The sequence below is a fragment of the Alosa sapidissima genome, chromosome 21, assembly GCF_018492685.1.
Source record: "Alosa sapidissima isolate fAloSap1 chromosome 21, fAloSap1.pri, whole genome shotgun sequence".
Taxonomy (NCBI): Eukaryota; Metazoa; Chordata; class Actinopteri; order Clupeiformes; family Clupeidae; genus Alosa; species Alosa sapidissima.
The window spans coordinates 30,685,750-30,702,505 of NC_055977.1; the positions used below are offsets into that span (position 1 = coordinate 30,685,750).

A 16,756-nucleotide genomic window follows, 5' to 3' on the forward strand; every position below is an offset into this window, starting at 1 on the left:
AAAGACCTGTTATTTCCATTTTTGGATTAGACTAGACGAGACTCGGTTTTCATGGACAGCAAGGATCCGCTTCGTTCGTTTTAAATAACGTTGTTTGTTGCTTCTACACACGTCATCTCCAGTGGTTCAGTTTGACTTGCGCAGACGCGCACACCCATTGAATGAGTGCCGACACCACTACCTCCTAATTGGATGTCTCTTTATTTGATGACACTAAATTAAGAAATATTTTCTAGGCCCCATACGCCGGCGACCCGGGTTCGATTCCTGCCCCGTGGTCCTTTCCGGATCCCACCCCGACTCTCTCTCCCACTCACTTCCTGTCATTCTCCACTATCCTGTCACATTAAAGGCATAAAAGCCCCCCCCAAAAAAAATATACAAGAACTTTTTTCTAATCAGGAAAATGTTTAGTTTCTTTTTCTTTCGGTCCACGGGGCCATAATAGGCTACCAATTCAATTGTGCCGCAAATTATCTGCGGGCAATCTCCTCGTCGAGGAGGCCCTAACCCTGCAGATCATAGACAGAGAAAGCATGCTCTAGGAACAGAACACAGTTGCCTGTCTAGGTCTAGTGTAGCCATGGGTCTGTCTACAAGGAAAATGACAAGTGTCTTAGTGCGCTTTGGGGGTCCAACGTCACTGGGTGGCCCCTTTTCGGGAAAAATAAATAAATAAAATGTCTCATTTTCCGACACACAACAAAACATCTTGCCTATTTGTCTGGGGCTTTCTAGGCCTATAGTTTCAGTATGGGCTGTATCGTTGAGACAAACGGCAAGAACAGAATAGGTTGATTTATTTCACTTTACCTGCTGTCTGAACCCCCTGTGCACGGATACCTACATCGCACGGATACCTAACATTTCATTTGTTGCCTACATCTTTTTTTTGTCTTATTCGAAACAATTGTTGTAGGTAGCCATTATTCTGCTTCCACCAGAAATAATCATCACTTACGTGCATGCTCTCTATCTCTCTCTCTCCTAGAAATGCAAATTTGTGTCAGAAGATCATGCTTGAGTTCAAGTTGGGGGCGGGGGGGTCATCTCACCTGGCGAAAATGAGTATTTCTTTTCTAATTTTTCTATTCCAATTGGTTTTAGCGAATATTTAAAATAAGGTACTCTTATATTGTATACCATCTCCTTCTGATTGATTCGTGTCCCCTGGGATTTTTAATATGGAAAGGAAAATATTCACAACACTAAGTGTTATTAGCATTTAGTTATTAACAGCAATACAAGGTGTGGCGTGTAAGTGTGTGAACGAATTGAAATCTCACGCATTGGGCGGCCTGTTTATGCCCATCGATATCTTCATATAGCCAATATACAAAATATCAGAAAATGGTTTTGCATTAGGCTAGCAGATAACACTACCAAATTAATTAAACAAGAAAAATGTGTGTCTTTCTTTCCTCCGATTGGAATTAATGAAATTACTGTGCAAATTGGAAAGGGAAAAAAGTGTGAGATTTCGCCAAATTTGTTTGTACTCATTTTGAGTAGGCCTAAACTGTTCCCCAAAGGCCATCATCTCTGGCCTCAGCTTGATAAAAAAAAAAAAAAGTAGGCTCGGATTTAGCCTAGTCTACTGTATGACTTCAACGAGGTGAAGGTGATAGTATCGTTTTGTAGCTTACAGAAGTGTTTCCCAAACTTTTTTTCTGGGGACCCACTTTTTAAAAATGCCAGACCATCACAACCCAATTTACTTCAGATCTAACATGCATCTAACCACGAATATTGCCCAATATTCTTCTGCTTTGCATTGCTAGAAGTCTGGTTATAACTTCACCATACAGACAATGTAACCTAAAAACAATGCTATGGGCAGACCTATATTTAGGCTAGGCATATCCACTCAGACAGAGCAGGCTATCCGTTTTCTCAGCCGACCGTCTCGCTTTATCCTGAGGCACGCATGCTCAGAGTGCATCAGCTAATGTGAGTCCGATTGACCGCATACATCCAAGAGGTATTTGATCTTCTACTGCATTATCTGGATGTAGTAGTCCAGCTAAAAGAACTTTGATTTTGTCCGATTTCATAACATATTTACAGGCATTTAAAGGACTGCTGCAGGTCCACTAATGTTAGCTAAGTCTGCATTACATCTTGCAACCGAGAAGAGGCTCGCGTCTGGTAGTCTTGAGAACATTCACCAGTGTTTTGATTTTAGCCTACAGAACGTTCGGTAACAATCCTACAAATCGCTCCTTTAAAAAGTCTGGTTTTGGTTGGACTAAAGCGATTTCTTGTAAGAATGTCAAGTAAAAGTGATGTGGTTATTGGACAAATAACTGTGCAAGAGTCCTGATATTCATTAATTAAAGTGCCACCCAGAGACTTATGACCACTGATATTCCAGAATTCTGGCAATAAAGACAAACTGACGGATGTTTTCAGTGGCTATATAATAACTTTATTTAAGGGTCAATGACGTGACTCATTTTTTTTGTGTACATATGGGTTACATACATTTAAAATTGTTAAAATTTGAAAATAATTTGACAAATCATCATTTCCATCAAACCCTAATCTTAAAGTTTTGGATTTATTTAATTTTGAAAGAGTATTAACTGAATTTGGGTAAAATTGTCAACACGGTGTAACCACAAAAACATGAACCAAATAATTACACTTGCTGAAAAAAATGTAAAATTCAAAATCCATGTTGTTAGTCGCTTTGGTTAAAAAAGCGTCAGCCAAATGTAATGTAATGTAATGTAATGTAAAATTCACTCCAAAATCCCTTCTAAAATAATCTGGCATGATCTTGCACAAGAACTTTTCAATATTTAATACAAGTAATGAAACCCCATTGTTCTGAATGTTTGAATAATATGGGGAATCGTGTCTGTCACATCAACCACTTAAAATGTCAAGTGGTGTAACCACCATTTAAGGAGCAATTTTGTATGTATTATGTCAGAGAATCATGTGACAGGAAATTATGTCATAGAGAAGGACCCTTCAAGACCCCAACTGCTATGAGTCAAGGTTAGCAACTCTCTTAAAGTAACATAATAGTGTTTTTAGGCCATGGCCAGGCAAGCTTAGGTTACATGTCAAATGGTATGACCTATTAAAAATGTTGATAAATCATAAAATATTCAATTTAATGTAAAAACTGTGTTTGAATATTCACATAAAGGTGAAGTGTGTACATAGTTGTCCATAATAATGCCTGCAAATTTTGCTTTTAAATAGAAATGTCAAATGGTGTAACCGGTTACACCATTTGACTCTTTTCTGTTTGAGACCAGTTTGATCAGATTCAGGGCCAAGAGTATGTAATTTTAGGTGCCAATTATGTTATTTTTATAATTTAAATAGTGACTAACTGTTTAGCATGAACAATAGCTTTAAAAAGGTTTAATTAGATTGTAATTTAAGTGATTTTTGAAATGTCAAAGCTTTTCGTTTTAAATTTAAACTTCCATAATTATTTTTTTATATTTTATAATGATGTATGTAAACAGTATGTTCAAATTATAAATAAATAATATAAATACATTTATTATATATAAAATGCACCTCTTGTCCCCCAATGGATGCCACTTACAAGCAAGAAAAACTTGTCTCGCCACAGAGTCAGGGCTCGAAATTAACGATGTCCCGGGGACTATAAAAAATGCCCCCGGGACACAATAGAATGATGTCTGGGACATCTCTGGGACAGTAGAAAAATGTCAAAGCAAATTTCTAAATAGGTACTTTTTTCCTAAACTGTTCACATGGGAATCTAAACGTATCTTTCTTGTCTGAATGAAATTATACAAAATTTGACCTGGCGTTTGACAGGGCAGCTGGCAAAAGCCAGCTGATCTATAAAGAAAGCGGTTTTATATAGGCCTACGCAGCCTACAACACCGTTTACTGCTCTTTGGATCACTGTAGGCTACAATGTCATTTTTGGTACAAATACAATATAACATATCCAAATGGGACGGGTGCTTGCGTTTCCTTAGGAATCCGCCGTCTTGGTTTTGTATAAAAATAAATATTAAGTGACACATATGCCGACACAAACATAGGGCACGGGCGGTAGGTCTAATGGGTCATTTCCGATATAGAGGTTAACTTACCTAACTAGCAGGCAGGTAGGCTAGGAAATGCCATTTGTTTTAATGACATTGCGAACATTTTTGACTGATAGTGTAGGCCTGAGGTTACACTGGTGTTCTAAAAAAACGAGATGACTGTCCTCTGACTAAAACGTTGCGTGTTTTCTGTCAGTGACAGACGAAACGTCACCAATAGCCTACCATGCTGAGCTTAATAGCATACTGCAACTGCGATTTGACAAAATGATAGTGTTGCAAGGTAGCCTATAACTATGAAAACAGTTATTTAAGTTAGCATATGACATTTCGTTGTGGCAGTTCTAAGTTATAGGCTATTGAGAAAATAAACGATTACCGGAGAGTAGCCTATCTGACAGCTTCACTTCGGTAAAGTTAGACAGAAATTGGCCAGCTTCGTGGTAATTTCCCATTATTGTTTTCACTTAGATCTGTGGCCATGACATCACACCAAACTGACATTGAAATTAAAGACACGTGAAAATAGATTATTGACGGAATGTTTTACAAACCTGTCCATCAAAACGACGGACAATGAAAAACGTCTAGTGCAACCTCAAAAAAAGAGTCAAAAGCGCAACGTCTGAAAATGAGTGTTGTGTGAAACAGCAGATGATTTAATGTTAATAAAATGGTGTTTAATAAATTAAGTGTTTAGAACTTATGGTGGACCAGAATGAGTTAATTAATTGGTGCAAGTGACTGATTATTATACTGTTTATTACATAGAATGGGAAAAAACAAGAACTTGAATTTGGGACACTGGTGGTTAAGTCCGGGACAGTGCCAAGTAGAATTCGGGACAGCTGCGGGACACTGAGGAAAAAAAAAGTTAATTTCGAGCCCTGCACAGAGTGCATGTGAACGCAGATCCTGCTGTTGGTTGGTTGTTAAGAAATGATCATACCCACTCTTTCACTCACTCTTATTCTCGCTCACACACACTTTGGGCCCTAATTTAGCAATATAAAAATGCATGGTCACTAGCAAATAGTGTAAATACATTTAGGAATTTGTCCAGTCCACATTCGGAGTGGTTTTGTTATCAAACGTCAGGTGCCTGGCGCAAAAAGGTGGCTCTTATGTTTCTTAATCAGTCATGGGTGTGTTTTGGGCTTAACATCCATTAAACCAAGGGTGGGCAAACTGCGGCCCCGCGGGCTGAATCCGGCCCGCCAAGGACTTTCATCCGGCCCGCTGAGCATTTCATTTGGTTATCAGGCTGCTCGCGATTTTTTTCCTGCGATAGAGACGACGTTTGTTAGCTTTACTGCAAACTGCTTTTCACTCTCCTTAGAGAACGTTTACAATGTCAATGTCAAAACATCATGTTAAATAGAGATAACATCATGTTAAACTAAGTTAACTCTATAGTTATCTCCTTTGCAGCAGATCTAACGTGAACATGCGATCCATTTAATTGGGAACGCGTCTGCACTCACAAGAGGGAGAGAGAGCCGCAGGTTCCAGCTGGCTTGTCATTGTTGATAATTGAAATCACCTTCTTATAAGAAACTTTTAAAAGGAAATCATGAAGGCAGCAGTAGTTCCACCTACTATCCATTTAAAACGTGTAAGAGGGCCATACCGTAGCAGGCAGAAGATCATTGAGAAATAAACGTGAATTAAAGCGACAGTGCACAATTTATACATTTGTTAAACAGCATAAAATTAGCAGTATTTTTAAGCAATTAATATTTTAAAAGAAATATTTTGTCATACTAAATTATAGGCTATAAAAAATGTATTTTTTTTATGTGTGTGTCGTGGGGGTGGGGTGGGGGCTTGTTGTGCGGCCCGCCGGCCAATTTTCAAAACCCAGTGTGGCCCTTGAGCCAAAAAGTTTGCCCACCCCTGCTTTAAACCAATGAGGAGGACATATGTTATATTTCAATATTGACTGAAAATGGGTTACCAGCAAAAACATAGCCTAAAAAAAAGCAAAACTTCTCCCCATAATGTTCGAATGACTGAATAAATAACCTAAGGACATTTATTCTGCAGAGGAATTGCTGCTTACATCTCGTGACAGTGCTTCTTCAGCTGTGTTTCATATGCGCCTTTCGCTATAGACCAGGCTTTTTTTGGTCAGTGGCGTAATGCTTTTTAGACAGTATAAGATAGCAATTTTTAGATCATGTGCCAGACCACACCTTATATCGGTAATTGCCACACCCCTGGGTACATTATTTAATAAAAGTGAAGTGTAAGATAGGAAAAAACTTTGCGTCAGAATAATAATACGCTTTGCGCCAGGTTTTGCATCGCGAAAATAGGGCCCTTTATCTCCCTCTCTGAAAATAATGGGTATAGACTGAGATTGTATGAGAACTGAATTGAAATCAAATAGAACACAAGTTTCTTCATTGATGTTATGAAATGATATTTGATATGGAATATGATGAATGACATGAATACATATCAAAATATCCAATTCAGTTTACCTTGATGCCTATTTTCTGTGTCAATTTCTTGTCCTATTGCTATAAATGTTTCATGGTCAATTGGTGTAACCGATTTATGTCAATTGGTGTAACCAGTATTTTGTCTAAAATACTAATAATGTACAAAAAAATGAATATGGATAATTATTTAATACTCTACTTTACTGTAATAACGGTTGTTTAAACAATTTTTACTCAAATGGTCAAAGAATAGACAGAAAACAAGATGTTTACAGCATATGGCCTTGCTCAGTACAATGAAAAACCCATATAATTTACATTTAAAAATAAATATAATAAAAACATATTCTCATAGGATATTACAAAATAAACTAATAATTTCATGAGAGCAATTGCATGAGCTCTAGAAATATTAGATATTTGTCATTTTTGTGGTTAAACCATTTGACAATTTAACAGGCTATTAGTTCTATCTTTTGTTAAAAAATAGCATACACGTCATATTAAATAATATGAATAACAGAAATACAAAGTATACACTTTAGCAAACCTCAGGCATGTTTTGTTTTAAAGGTTTAAACATATTTTTACTTTTCTCATCTTACCAACCCTTATCCGTCACTGACCCTTAAACAAAAATAAAACCCAAATGCTATGGTCCAACAATGTATTTTCTGTTAATAGTTTGCATTAATGAACTGAAATACAGCAGAACATTTCTCAGGCAATTAAAAACCAACTAAATATCTTAATCTTACCTGTTAAGGCCTTCCCCCTCCGGAGGTTTGGTCATGTCATCAGGATATATAATTATTTCCTTCCGTCGAAAATGCACAATTTCATCCAGATTCAGATTGGTCAAATTCACTGCACCAGGGAAGAATACTGAGCCATAGCCTAAAAGAAAGAAGAAAATGTGCAGAATAGGTGTACACATCCACATTTTTGGATTATTTTGTAGTGAGAAACCAATCAAAATACCAAACACATGCAATCACACATTAAAATACCTTCAAGTTTAAAGCGTAACTCTAAAAAAGGCTCGACACAACATCAAACTCTGCTCGAAGTATCACAAGGGTCTTTACACATGAACTTGAGCATTGAGAACATTGTTTGTGTACACAGAGTTTACTAAAAAGAAAGGTCTTTGCCTGTTAGATTTATTATTTAGTAATAACTAAACTTGTAGCAGTATAATAATAATAATAATAATAATAATAATAATAATAATAATAATAATAAAGTAATATACATTCAATTTATAACTAAGTGTTATTTTGTTAGATTTTGTCCTAGGAAAGTAATGTTTAGTTAGGTAAAGAATGTTTAAGTCAGGCCTGATGCCTTTAGTCTTTTCCACATGGTGGTTTATTAATTTAACTATGGTATCGGATTGGTATCGGGTATCGACCGATACACAAAGCCCAGGCATCGGTATCGAGACAGAAAAAGTCGGATCGGTGCATCCCTAAAAGTGAGTTGTTTAAAACCTTTCTTTTTAGTAAACTCTGTGTACACAAACAATGTTCTCATTGCTCGAGTTCATGTGTAGAGACCCTGGTGATACTTCAAGCAAAGTTTCATGTTGTATCGAACCTTCTTAGTGTTTTAAAAATAGCAATTTTGATGCGCTCATCGTATGATTACATCAAAATAGCAGTACCCATTCAAAAGGTCATTTGACCCGAAAAAGACAATTGCAAGCTTGTTAATATCCATGGATAGGCCAACCTAAGATAATGTTAGAATAGTGCTAGGATAAGGACAATGTTATAGGTGCTAACACAGCTATAAGCAGACCAGGTGTCACAAGTACAGTTTGTCAATAAAATGGAGCACTTTCTAATCAGGGCATCCATCTGCACAGTGTGTAACCAATAGCCTAGTAAAGCAGCAGTAGGCCTAATACCTGCATTATTTGTTCAGGGCATAAGGCGAGACACTACAGGTGAATAGAGTAACATTTTAAAAATAATAGACACCATCATGAAACTTCCTCAGTTGATCACTTACACAAGTATGAACAAAAAATGTATTTTTTTTTTTTTAATTTGAATGTTTAATTATGTAAATTAGGCATCATCTCATTACATATGCACGATTTTGCATATATTTTCGGTAGATAGATCTGAACATATGATAAAGCCAGGTACAACATTCTTTTTTCATTTTATTTACACACAACATGAAAATAAAATTACAGAGGAAACTGTAGGAAACACTGGAGTGTAAGATAAAGCTAGATAAATGATTAAGCAAACAGGAGGTGTTCTGGTCTGTGTAAAATGGTTTGTCATAATGTAATGGTTTTCAGGGGCCAGCTAAAAAAAAGAGACTAACTGAGCGTACATTACAAAAATATCTGCTGTGAGTTAACAGCATGCTAGCTAAATGCCTGATGGAATGGTGATGTTAGTAAGACCCATCAAGTAGCAATGTTGGCTGGTTTACTGTTAATGAAATGACAGAAATGAAGATATGTAATCAAAGTCTACAGGCTAGAGTATTATTTTAAGTGTAGATTGCATGTTATTCTTACCTTTCCGGCCAATGGTGAAGTTATCCACCACACACTCTCCATTCTCATTAAGCATCCTGCTGAGCTCATCCATAGATGGGATAGTGTAGTAGCCCACACGGTGGAGAACTACCCCTGTTTTAAGAAAAGTTCTTAAAAGTTTTAGAAAAAAGTTCCCCCAACAACTACTTTGCTTTCATAGACTATTCTAAAACTATGATTGACTTCAGTGATGGAGGAAGTAGAAACATTGTCAGAATTATTAGGATTTATATTATAATACATAGGATTATTTCTAGAGGTACCTGGGCTTCTGGGGGATTTAATCTATGTAACCTTACTTCAAATTTAGCATATATTGGTATGCAATATGTGACCTCGTGTGACCCTAAAATTTTGAGTGCCAAGTTGAGAGGGTAGTCTGGATTCCCTTTCATTTAAGTAGGCTACTACCACATGTTAGAGGCTAGTGGTTACGGCACAGAGTCCAAGATAAGGCAATAAACACCAGTGTTTCCCCTACACGCATTCAACTAGATTAAGAGTGCCGCCGCAAAATCTTCACATGATCAATATCATGGGCGAAGTTTGTTTTGTTTTTTTGCAATTCAAAAACACAAAGGTTATTATTACAGCTTCGTTGCTCCATAGGCTATGTGATGGGGTGTTGCTCCTCCTGTATACAATCTTTTGATGTCATTGTTCAGTTGTATACAGCATGAGTCTTCATAGCTCTGATTTCACAAAAAAAAAAGAACACTAACCGATACTTTCACCCAAACACTGTTTTTTTTTTGTCTTGAGTGTGCTTGTAGTATGTTAACTAAACTAGGTGAATTCAAACAGCTTTATGGCATTGGAAAGTTTACAAAAATGAACACAGACCGGCTGGGTGAGGGGACTTCTGTGCATCCTGTTCTTCCTGTAGCTCCTCTGGAATAGAGTCATCCTTCATGAAAGTCTCCTCGTTGATGGGGTCCAAGTAGGTGTTGTCATTTCTGTTTTCCTCCTCACCTCCAGTTTTAGATAAGTTAAAATCACACACCGTGCTCTGCTGGTCATGGGATTCTGGCAATGTAGGAGAATCTTCACCAACCATGTCTGATTGGTTCACTTCTTCAGACTCCTCTATGCAACTGAAGAAGCAGTATGTCAGCATTTATAATAATGTAGGTCATCACATCTGAAGTTTGAATGGTTAATTAGAGCATTAAAGAAAACTTATTTAAACTAAAGCTGCAAAAAATGACTGATGGCCAATTTAAGCTCTCTTGAGTATGCGCCTTCCATCTAGCTTTTTTGTCTCAGATTTACAAGATCAGAGCCAGTTGTCTTTAGACTATTACAATGCTCTTCAAGCTTATTTGCTTGCATATATGGTGAGATTTACATATGACCACTCTCAACAACAACATTCCCATGATGAGCATCATTTTACTAATTTCTCTCCACCATGTACGGAACCATGTCTTTAGTCATTGGCGGTGAAATGGCCTACATCCAATTCTATTTGTTCAGGGCAAAACCTTGCCATTTCAATATACAGTTAGGAACAAAATTATTCATACCCCTGGCAAATATTGATTTCATGTTGTTTTTCTCTTGACCAATATTGTTGTTCTGACTGAAAACAGCAATGCCACATGCCAAAAGGTTGTAAGACAATGTGGTAGAAACATGGAATCATAAAAATAAGTGTTTTCCCATATTTTTTAAAATGTCTTTGAAAAATGGCGTGTCCAAAATTATTCATGACCTTTTTAAATAATCAATGGAAACGTCTTTATTTTCCATCACAGCTCTCAAAATGGTTATTATAATACCTACCAAGGCTCTTCATGTTTCTACAATGATTGTAGACTGCAATTCTTTAACAGCAATATGGGTTTTGAGGCAGGAATGATTCTTTGCCATCATTCTGGCCTTGTGCTCACTTTTTTTATGAATTGAGGTTTGGACCCCTCTAAAATGTTGCTATTGTTCTCTGTTAACCATTTCTTGCCTTGTTTGGTTCTATGTTTAGGATCATTGTATGGTTTGAATATGCCATTTTTCATAAAAATGTTAAAGCTGCAGTTGGTAAGATTTTGACCATATTAACTGAAACCGATACTATGCTCCGACAGACCAACATAAATCAGCCGGTTTTAGAAAAAAAAAACCCTCACTTCTACCTTCACCTAGAGACTTATTTGGTTGGCAAAAATCCATAGCTCCCAGTTCTTCTGGTCCAATCAGTGCAGGGCTGTGTGAGATCTGACAGTCTGGTGCGCACTGACGAGCACAAACTCGATGAGAGGGTGCTCGGTGGTAGTGGGGGAGGGGCATGAGAGTTGTAAACATTCAAAACTTTGGCTAAGTCAGACTTGCCAACTGCAGCTTTAATTCCTGATTCCATGATTCTAATGTATTGTCTTAAACCTTTTGGCATGTGGCAGTGTCATTTTCAGTCAGAACAAACATATTGACATAAACATATTTTATATTTAGTATAATTTGTATTTTAGTATATTTAGCATATTCTTTATCTTCTACTGTCCTTACTGCTTAGTTGTGTTTATATATTATATACTTTAATTACTCTTTCTGCTGTTAAAGAATGTGTTGGTGTTGTATGTATGCTGCTGAGACCTTGAATTTCCCCTGGGGATCAATAAAGTATCTATCTATCTATCTATCTATCTATCTATCTATCTATCTATCTATCTATCAAGAGGAAACCAACATTATATCAATATTTGCCAGGGACATGAATACTTTTTCCTAACTGTACATTTAAAGGAAAAGTTCGGTATTTTACACTTAAAGCCCGGTTTTCAGATAGTTTATGATTAAATAGAACGTTTAAGATAGAAATTTGGACACATGCTGCTGTCCTGAGAATTTTCAGTTTCTGTGGTAGCACCGCCCCACCTCTACAACGCTGCATAGGTGCACTGGAACAATCCTTCCTAAAACGCATTAAACTTTTGTTTACAAAGACGTGAAACTCACCGAGTGGTCAGGGGTGTTCACTGATATGCTCACACAAAAATCACTGCAAAAGATGCTTTCCAACAGGTGTTTTACCATTTGTTGTAAAACTGTGCACATTCTTCCCTTGAGAGCTTGAATAGTAGACACTCCAGCCCAGTTGGTGGCGATAATGCAGCTTACACCGTACACTTGCCAATTACAAGCAAACCACTGGCATTTCATTGAATTTTACTGAACTTGGCTGGAGTTCGAAAGAAATCGCCCAAAAATCTCTTTCGCCTGAGAAATACAGCGGTTCCCACATTACGTCCTGGGACGATAGAGTTGGAAGAACTTGGGGTATGGTTGACATTTTGTAACGTAACGTTTGTAACAGGCGGAAAATGAACTTATTTGTTATGTCCATAACCTGTCATGTTCACATCATAAGCCTAACACTAACCCTAGCCTACATGAATAATTTGGCTACATGATTTTGTACGTTTACTATTTTTTTGGCTGTGGAACTTTCATGATGAAAACGTAATGATTCACTTAGGCCATCATTCACATCGTGCAAGTTCCAAGACATTTTAGCATTAGCCATGGACGTGACAATAATTTGGATAGAGTAGCCTACGATACCACGACTGCATAAGACTACAGAAAGAATACAAACAACCCCATATCCGTTTCCGGCGGCGGAGTAATACCGTACCTCACAGCACATCCAATACAAGTCAATGGAGTTGGACAAAAACTACGATAAAACCTGTTGGAAAGCATCTTTTGCAGTGATTTGACTACCATTATTAGCCACCATAACTTGCTGTTTATACTGTTTTGTGGACAATGTTTTGCCATCATTGAGATTAAAAAAAAATCAACAGTAATATGCAAGATGCTTAAGATAATATATCCACACACATACAGCAGCTTCAGAGTTGAATTATAATCAATACAAATGGTAGCAGGACCACTGACCTTAGTGGATACTCTGGAGGTGACGCAAGGTCATCTACGTCCCTGTCCACAGCTGAAAGGCTGCTACTAGTAAGATTCTTCAGCACCAGCTTCTTGATGTTCTTCCTATAATCATGAGACTTGGATAAGCTGAGATTACTTGATATAAACAAACACAGGAATCTTTTAAAAATGTTTCTTTACCTAGGCACAAAGGTTCCATTGGTCAAGGAGGGCTCATCATCATCTAGTCCATCAAAGAGCACTGACTTTAAGGTGCCCGATGGAGTAAGTGCTTTTGGCCGTACACGTGTTGCAGGTCTAGGGGTCAGCTTATAGTGGGTTGTTGTAACAAGAGCCTTTTGGGCAGCAGGATTGGTGGGTTTCAGGCGCTGTCAAAAGAAAGGGTTGGTAGATACAATCAAACAGTTCTCATTGAAGATGATAGAACATTTAGACATAACAGAAAATTGCATAGGACGTGCAAGCTGCACTTTCAGCATCTAGAGAGATCTGCAGTCGGTTGCAGCAGTCAAGTGTAAGTTTGATGACAAGTTTAGGTCTAAGGTGCGTCTTAAACCTTACATTGACACAGTGTTACGGTCGGTTTCCACACAGCTAAACACCTCGCAAATTTCGGCCAGCGAAATTTTGCCTCGGGGACGTGACGGCCAAACCGCTAACCGTTTGACTGCAGTGTCAAGCAAGTTGTGGCAAGCGAGCTAATTAGGTTAATCAGCTAGTTCAAAAGTTTAAGTACTTAGTGGAGATATCCAGGGGTCTTTATGCCTCGACTAAGTTGATGTTGCCTATAAACAGCAATTCATGTTCATGGAAACAACAAGGTCAATAAGCCATAATATATTTCATATCTGTGTTGCAAGATGTAGTCTAGCTGTCTAGCTAGCAGGCTTGTGCAAAATTCAGAATTTTAGAATTAGCCTCCATTCAATTAATGAATTGGAACTTGAATTGAATTGGCTCCGCCCAAGAGGAAGTTGAACTTGAATTGGAATTGGAATGACAGGAAGTGGAATTAAATTCAGGGAAATTCAAAGCAATTCCACAGTCACACAACAGAAATAATGTGTTGAATCTCATATACAAAAAAGGAAAAGTCAGGGTTGTCCAATTTATCAAACAATATTATATAACAATTACATAAAACAGTCTAGTTTTGAATGAAACACAACCTTATTGTATTCAAATAGTGAAATGAAATTAAACAAACTCATGTTTTCCTTTCAAACACAATGTTATTACATTGAACCGACATATTTTGAAACAGCAATGAATTCATCCAGAGTCATGTAAGATCAATCTGAAGCACCTAAGTACTGAACAAGTGTGGCAAATGAACACATGCGATGCCTTGCGATGCAGCTAGCGCAAATCAACGGTATGTGTTAGCCTGCCACTAAAAACAGTTTTACCCACTCCAAAGTACACCTACACATTTGAATAAAGTTAAACTTTCGCCAACTTTCGCTTTGTGAAGCGACCTTAGGTGTCTTGAAAGGTGCTCTATATGCAAAGTGTATTATTATACTATTATATTTATGACATGAGTTGGGAGGCCAGGGCTCCAGACTAACTTTTTGCACTGGTTGCACTGGTGCGCCTAACTTTTTTTCTTAGGTGCACCAGCACAAAAGTTAGGTGCACCCAAATTTTCAACCACATCGCATTCAACACCGCAGCAGGTTCACTTTTTATCCTTAATTACTGTCCTATATAGGTTGTCCTATGACTTATGATTTACAATTCTACAAGAAAAGTAACTTAGCTGAAATTTAAACTTAAAACATCTCAAGAATTAAATAAAAATAACAGTGAGTAGATTAACAGTGCAGGTCTTTTAAGGGCTTCAAACTGCACATCTCATGGCTCAATGTCTTACATACTATCCTTCATGATCTTTATAGGCTTTGGCTAAACCAGCTCGCCAGGCTAGCATCTTCCATAGAAATGTATTCGAGCACAATTTAAAGAGATGTTCCAAGTAGCCTGGGGGATTTTTATGTGATTTTGCAATGATGATTGCAATAATCATTTGACAGCCCCACAAGGTAATTTACTTTTTAATTTTAGTATTGTTAAATTTTCAATAAGAACATCACTATGGTTAATGCAGTAACGAAATGGTATGCCTATTATTATAGGCTATTGCAATGACTTGCCATGGTCGATCTAAATGTGTCCATTCAATTCACCGTACACAATGACCACAGTTATACATGCAGGGAATATTCGGGCTTTAAATGTAGCAGCGATATTCGGTTTGCGCCAAATACCGGATTAAACTGATTGATGCAATCGGCATGAGTTTACACAACTCGCGCGCAAAACAAATATTTCTGTTGAAAACCGGGTTACTCCCTGCATGTAACTGCGATCAATGACGCACTCCTTTTCGGCGATATCTGTATCTCTGTCGTTCGGGAAGGCCTTGTATGCATTGTTCGCAATTTTAAGACGTCTTTTCATCTGCAATGACTCCTATAAATTTGGCGCAAGTGGCATTCCTGTACGTCGGGTTTACGTTCAAACTATTTTTCAGGTGAATAATTATTTCGGACTGAACTTGGTGAAGGGAAGTTTCACTATCGTAGGCAACGATAAACTTGATCATCATCTCGGGCTCGTCTGATCGGTTTGCTGCTGCCAGCCGCCGAAAGGCAGTGGGAAGAGGGGACATTTATCTCGGCCTATGTGACCACACTGTAATGCAACTGCATCCACTCTGTTTATCTGACGGGTCTCTGAAAATGCGTGTGCTGCAGAGAGAGAGAGGTCAAATTTACACACAGGCACTGGGCCACGGCCAATCAGAGGGGAGGTCCCGCCCTTCACTATCTGTGATTTGTTTAAACCACGATATTGGCCAAATATGTGTCTGTTATTGAACCAAAGGTAGAGTTTCAATGCGGACACTTTTTCCTCTCTCGAATAGCTGGTCGCACCGGTGCAACCTCAGATTTTTTTAAGTCACACTTTTGAAAAATTAAATTGGTCTCTCGCACTCTGGAGCCCTGGAGGCTGTATTTTATTCAGCATGAAATTACCCAAATGTGGATGAGCATTCATAAAAACTAACATGGTGTATCCTCACCTCCTCTTTCTTCTTGGGGTCGGACAAGGGATTCCGGAAAAGTGGGGAGTCACCAAAGGGAGAGTATGCCAGTGCATTTATCTGCTGCTGTAGAACTGCCTGCTGTGTTGCTGCTGCACTCGGGTCTGTGAGGGAAATGGGTTGCTGTGGGGCACCAAGGCCAAGAGAATTAGTGCCAGTGTTAAATGCAGAGGCTCCGAAAGCATTCACTGTACCTAAGGTAGAACCCAGCTTGTTCTGGTTATTTCCAAAGAGAGAAGTCTGTCCAGTGCCAACAGCTGCAACAGAAAAGAAGACATGGACAAAGGCTTAAAATAAACTTTTCATGTCCGCTTTCATTACAATTAAACAACTTAAATTTGAGCAATAACATCAGTGTCCACTGATAATTACAGATTAATAGCAATTCACAATTTACCCCTTCCAAATTAACGACAAAGGCATTTATTAAATATGAATTGCCTTTAATATGGTGACATTGAATGTTAATATTATTGTTAATCTTTATCTTATCAATACGGAAGACGACCATCAGTGGCGTCGTCAGACCTGGGCATTCGGGGCTATAGCCCCGGATCCTCTGGGGATAGCCCCGGATCTATGGGCCGTCGACAACAACAACAACAAGAACTCTAATCGTGAATGAAATAAATAGCCCCGTAGAAGAGACTTTTGTGGTGTTTTGTGTCCATTGTGTGCATTACCAGCA

At 38.0% G+C, this 16,756-nt stretch overlaps 1 protein-coding gene across 2 annotated transcripts in view; it reads right to left on the reverse strand.

Moving 5' to 3' along the window:
- The window catches only part of nup98 (nucleoporin 98 and 96 precursor), a 111,216-nt gene that overhangs the window by 30,780 nt on the left and 63,680 nt on the right, over positions 1–16,756 (reverse strand). For both annotated transcript variants that reach the window (XM_042076134.1, XM_042076131.1), the window contains 6 exons: positions 16,048–16,325; positions 13,140–13,327; positions 12,957–13,061; positions 9,903–10,153; positions 9,039–9,152; positions 7,255–7,393 (listed from right to left, as the gene is read on the reverse strand). In XM_042076134.1, coding sequence (XP_041932068.1) covers positions 7,255–7,393; positions 9,039–9,152; positions 9,903–10,153; positions 12,957–13,061; positions 13,140–13,327; positions 16,048–16,325 — 1,075 coding nt within the window. The remainder of the gene's footprint in view (positions 1–7,254; positions 7,394–9,038; positions 9,153–9,902; positions 10,154–12,956; positions 13,062–13,139; positions 13,328–16,047; positions 16,326–16,756) is intronic.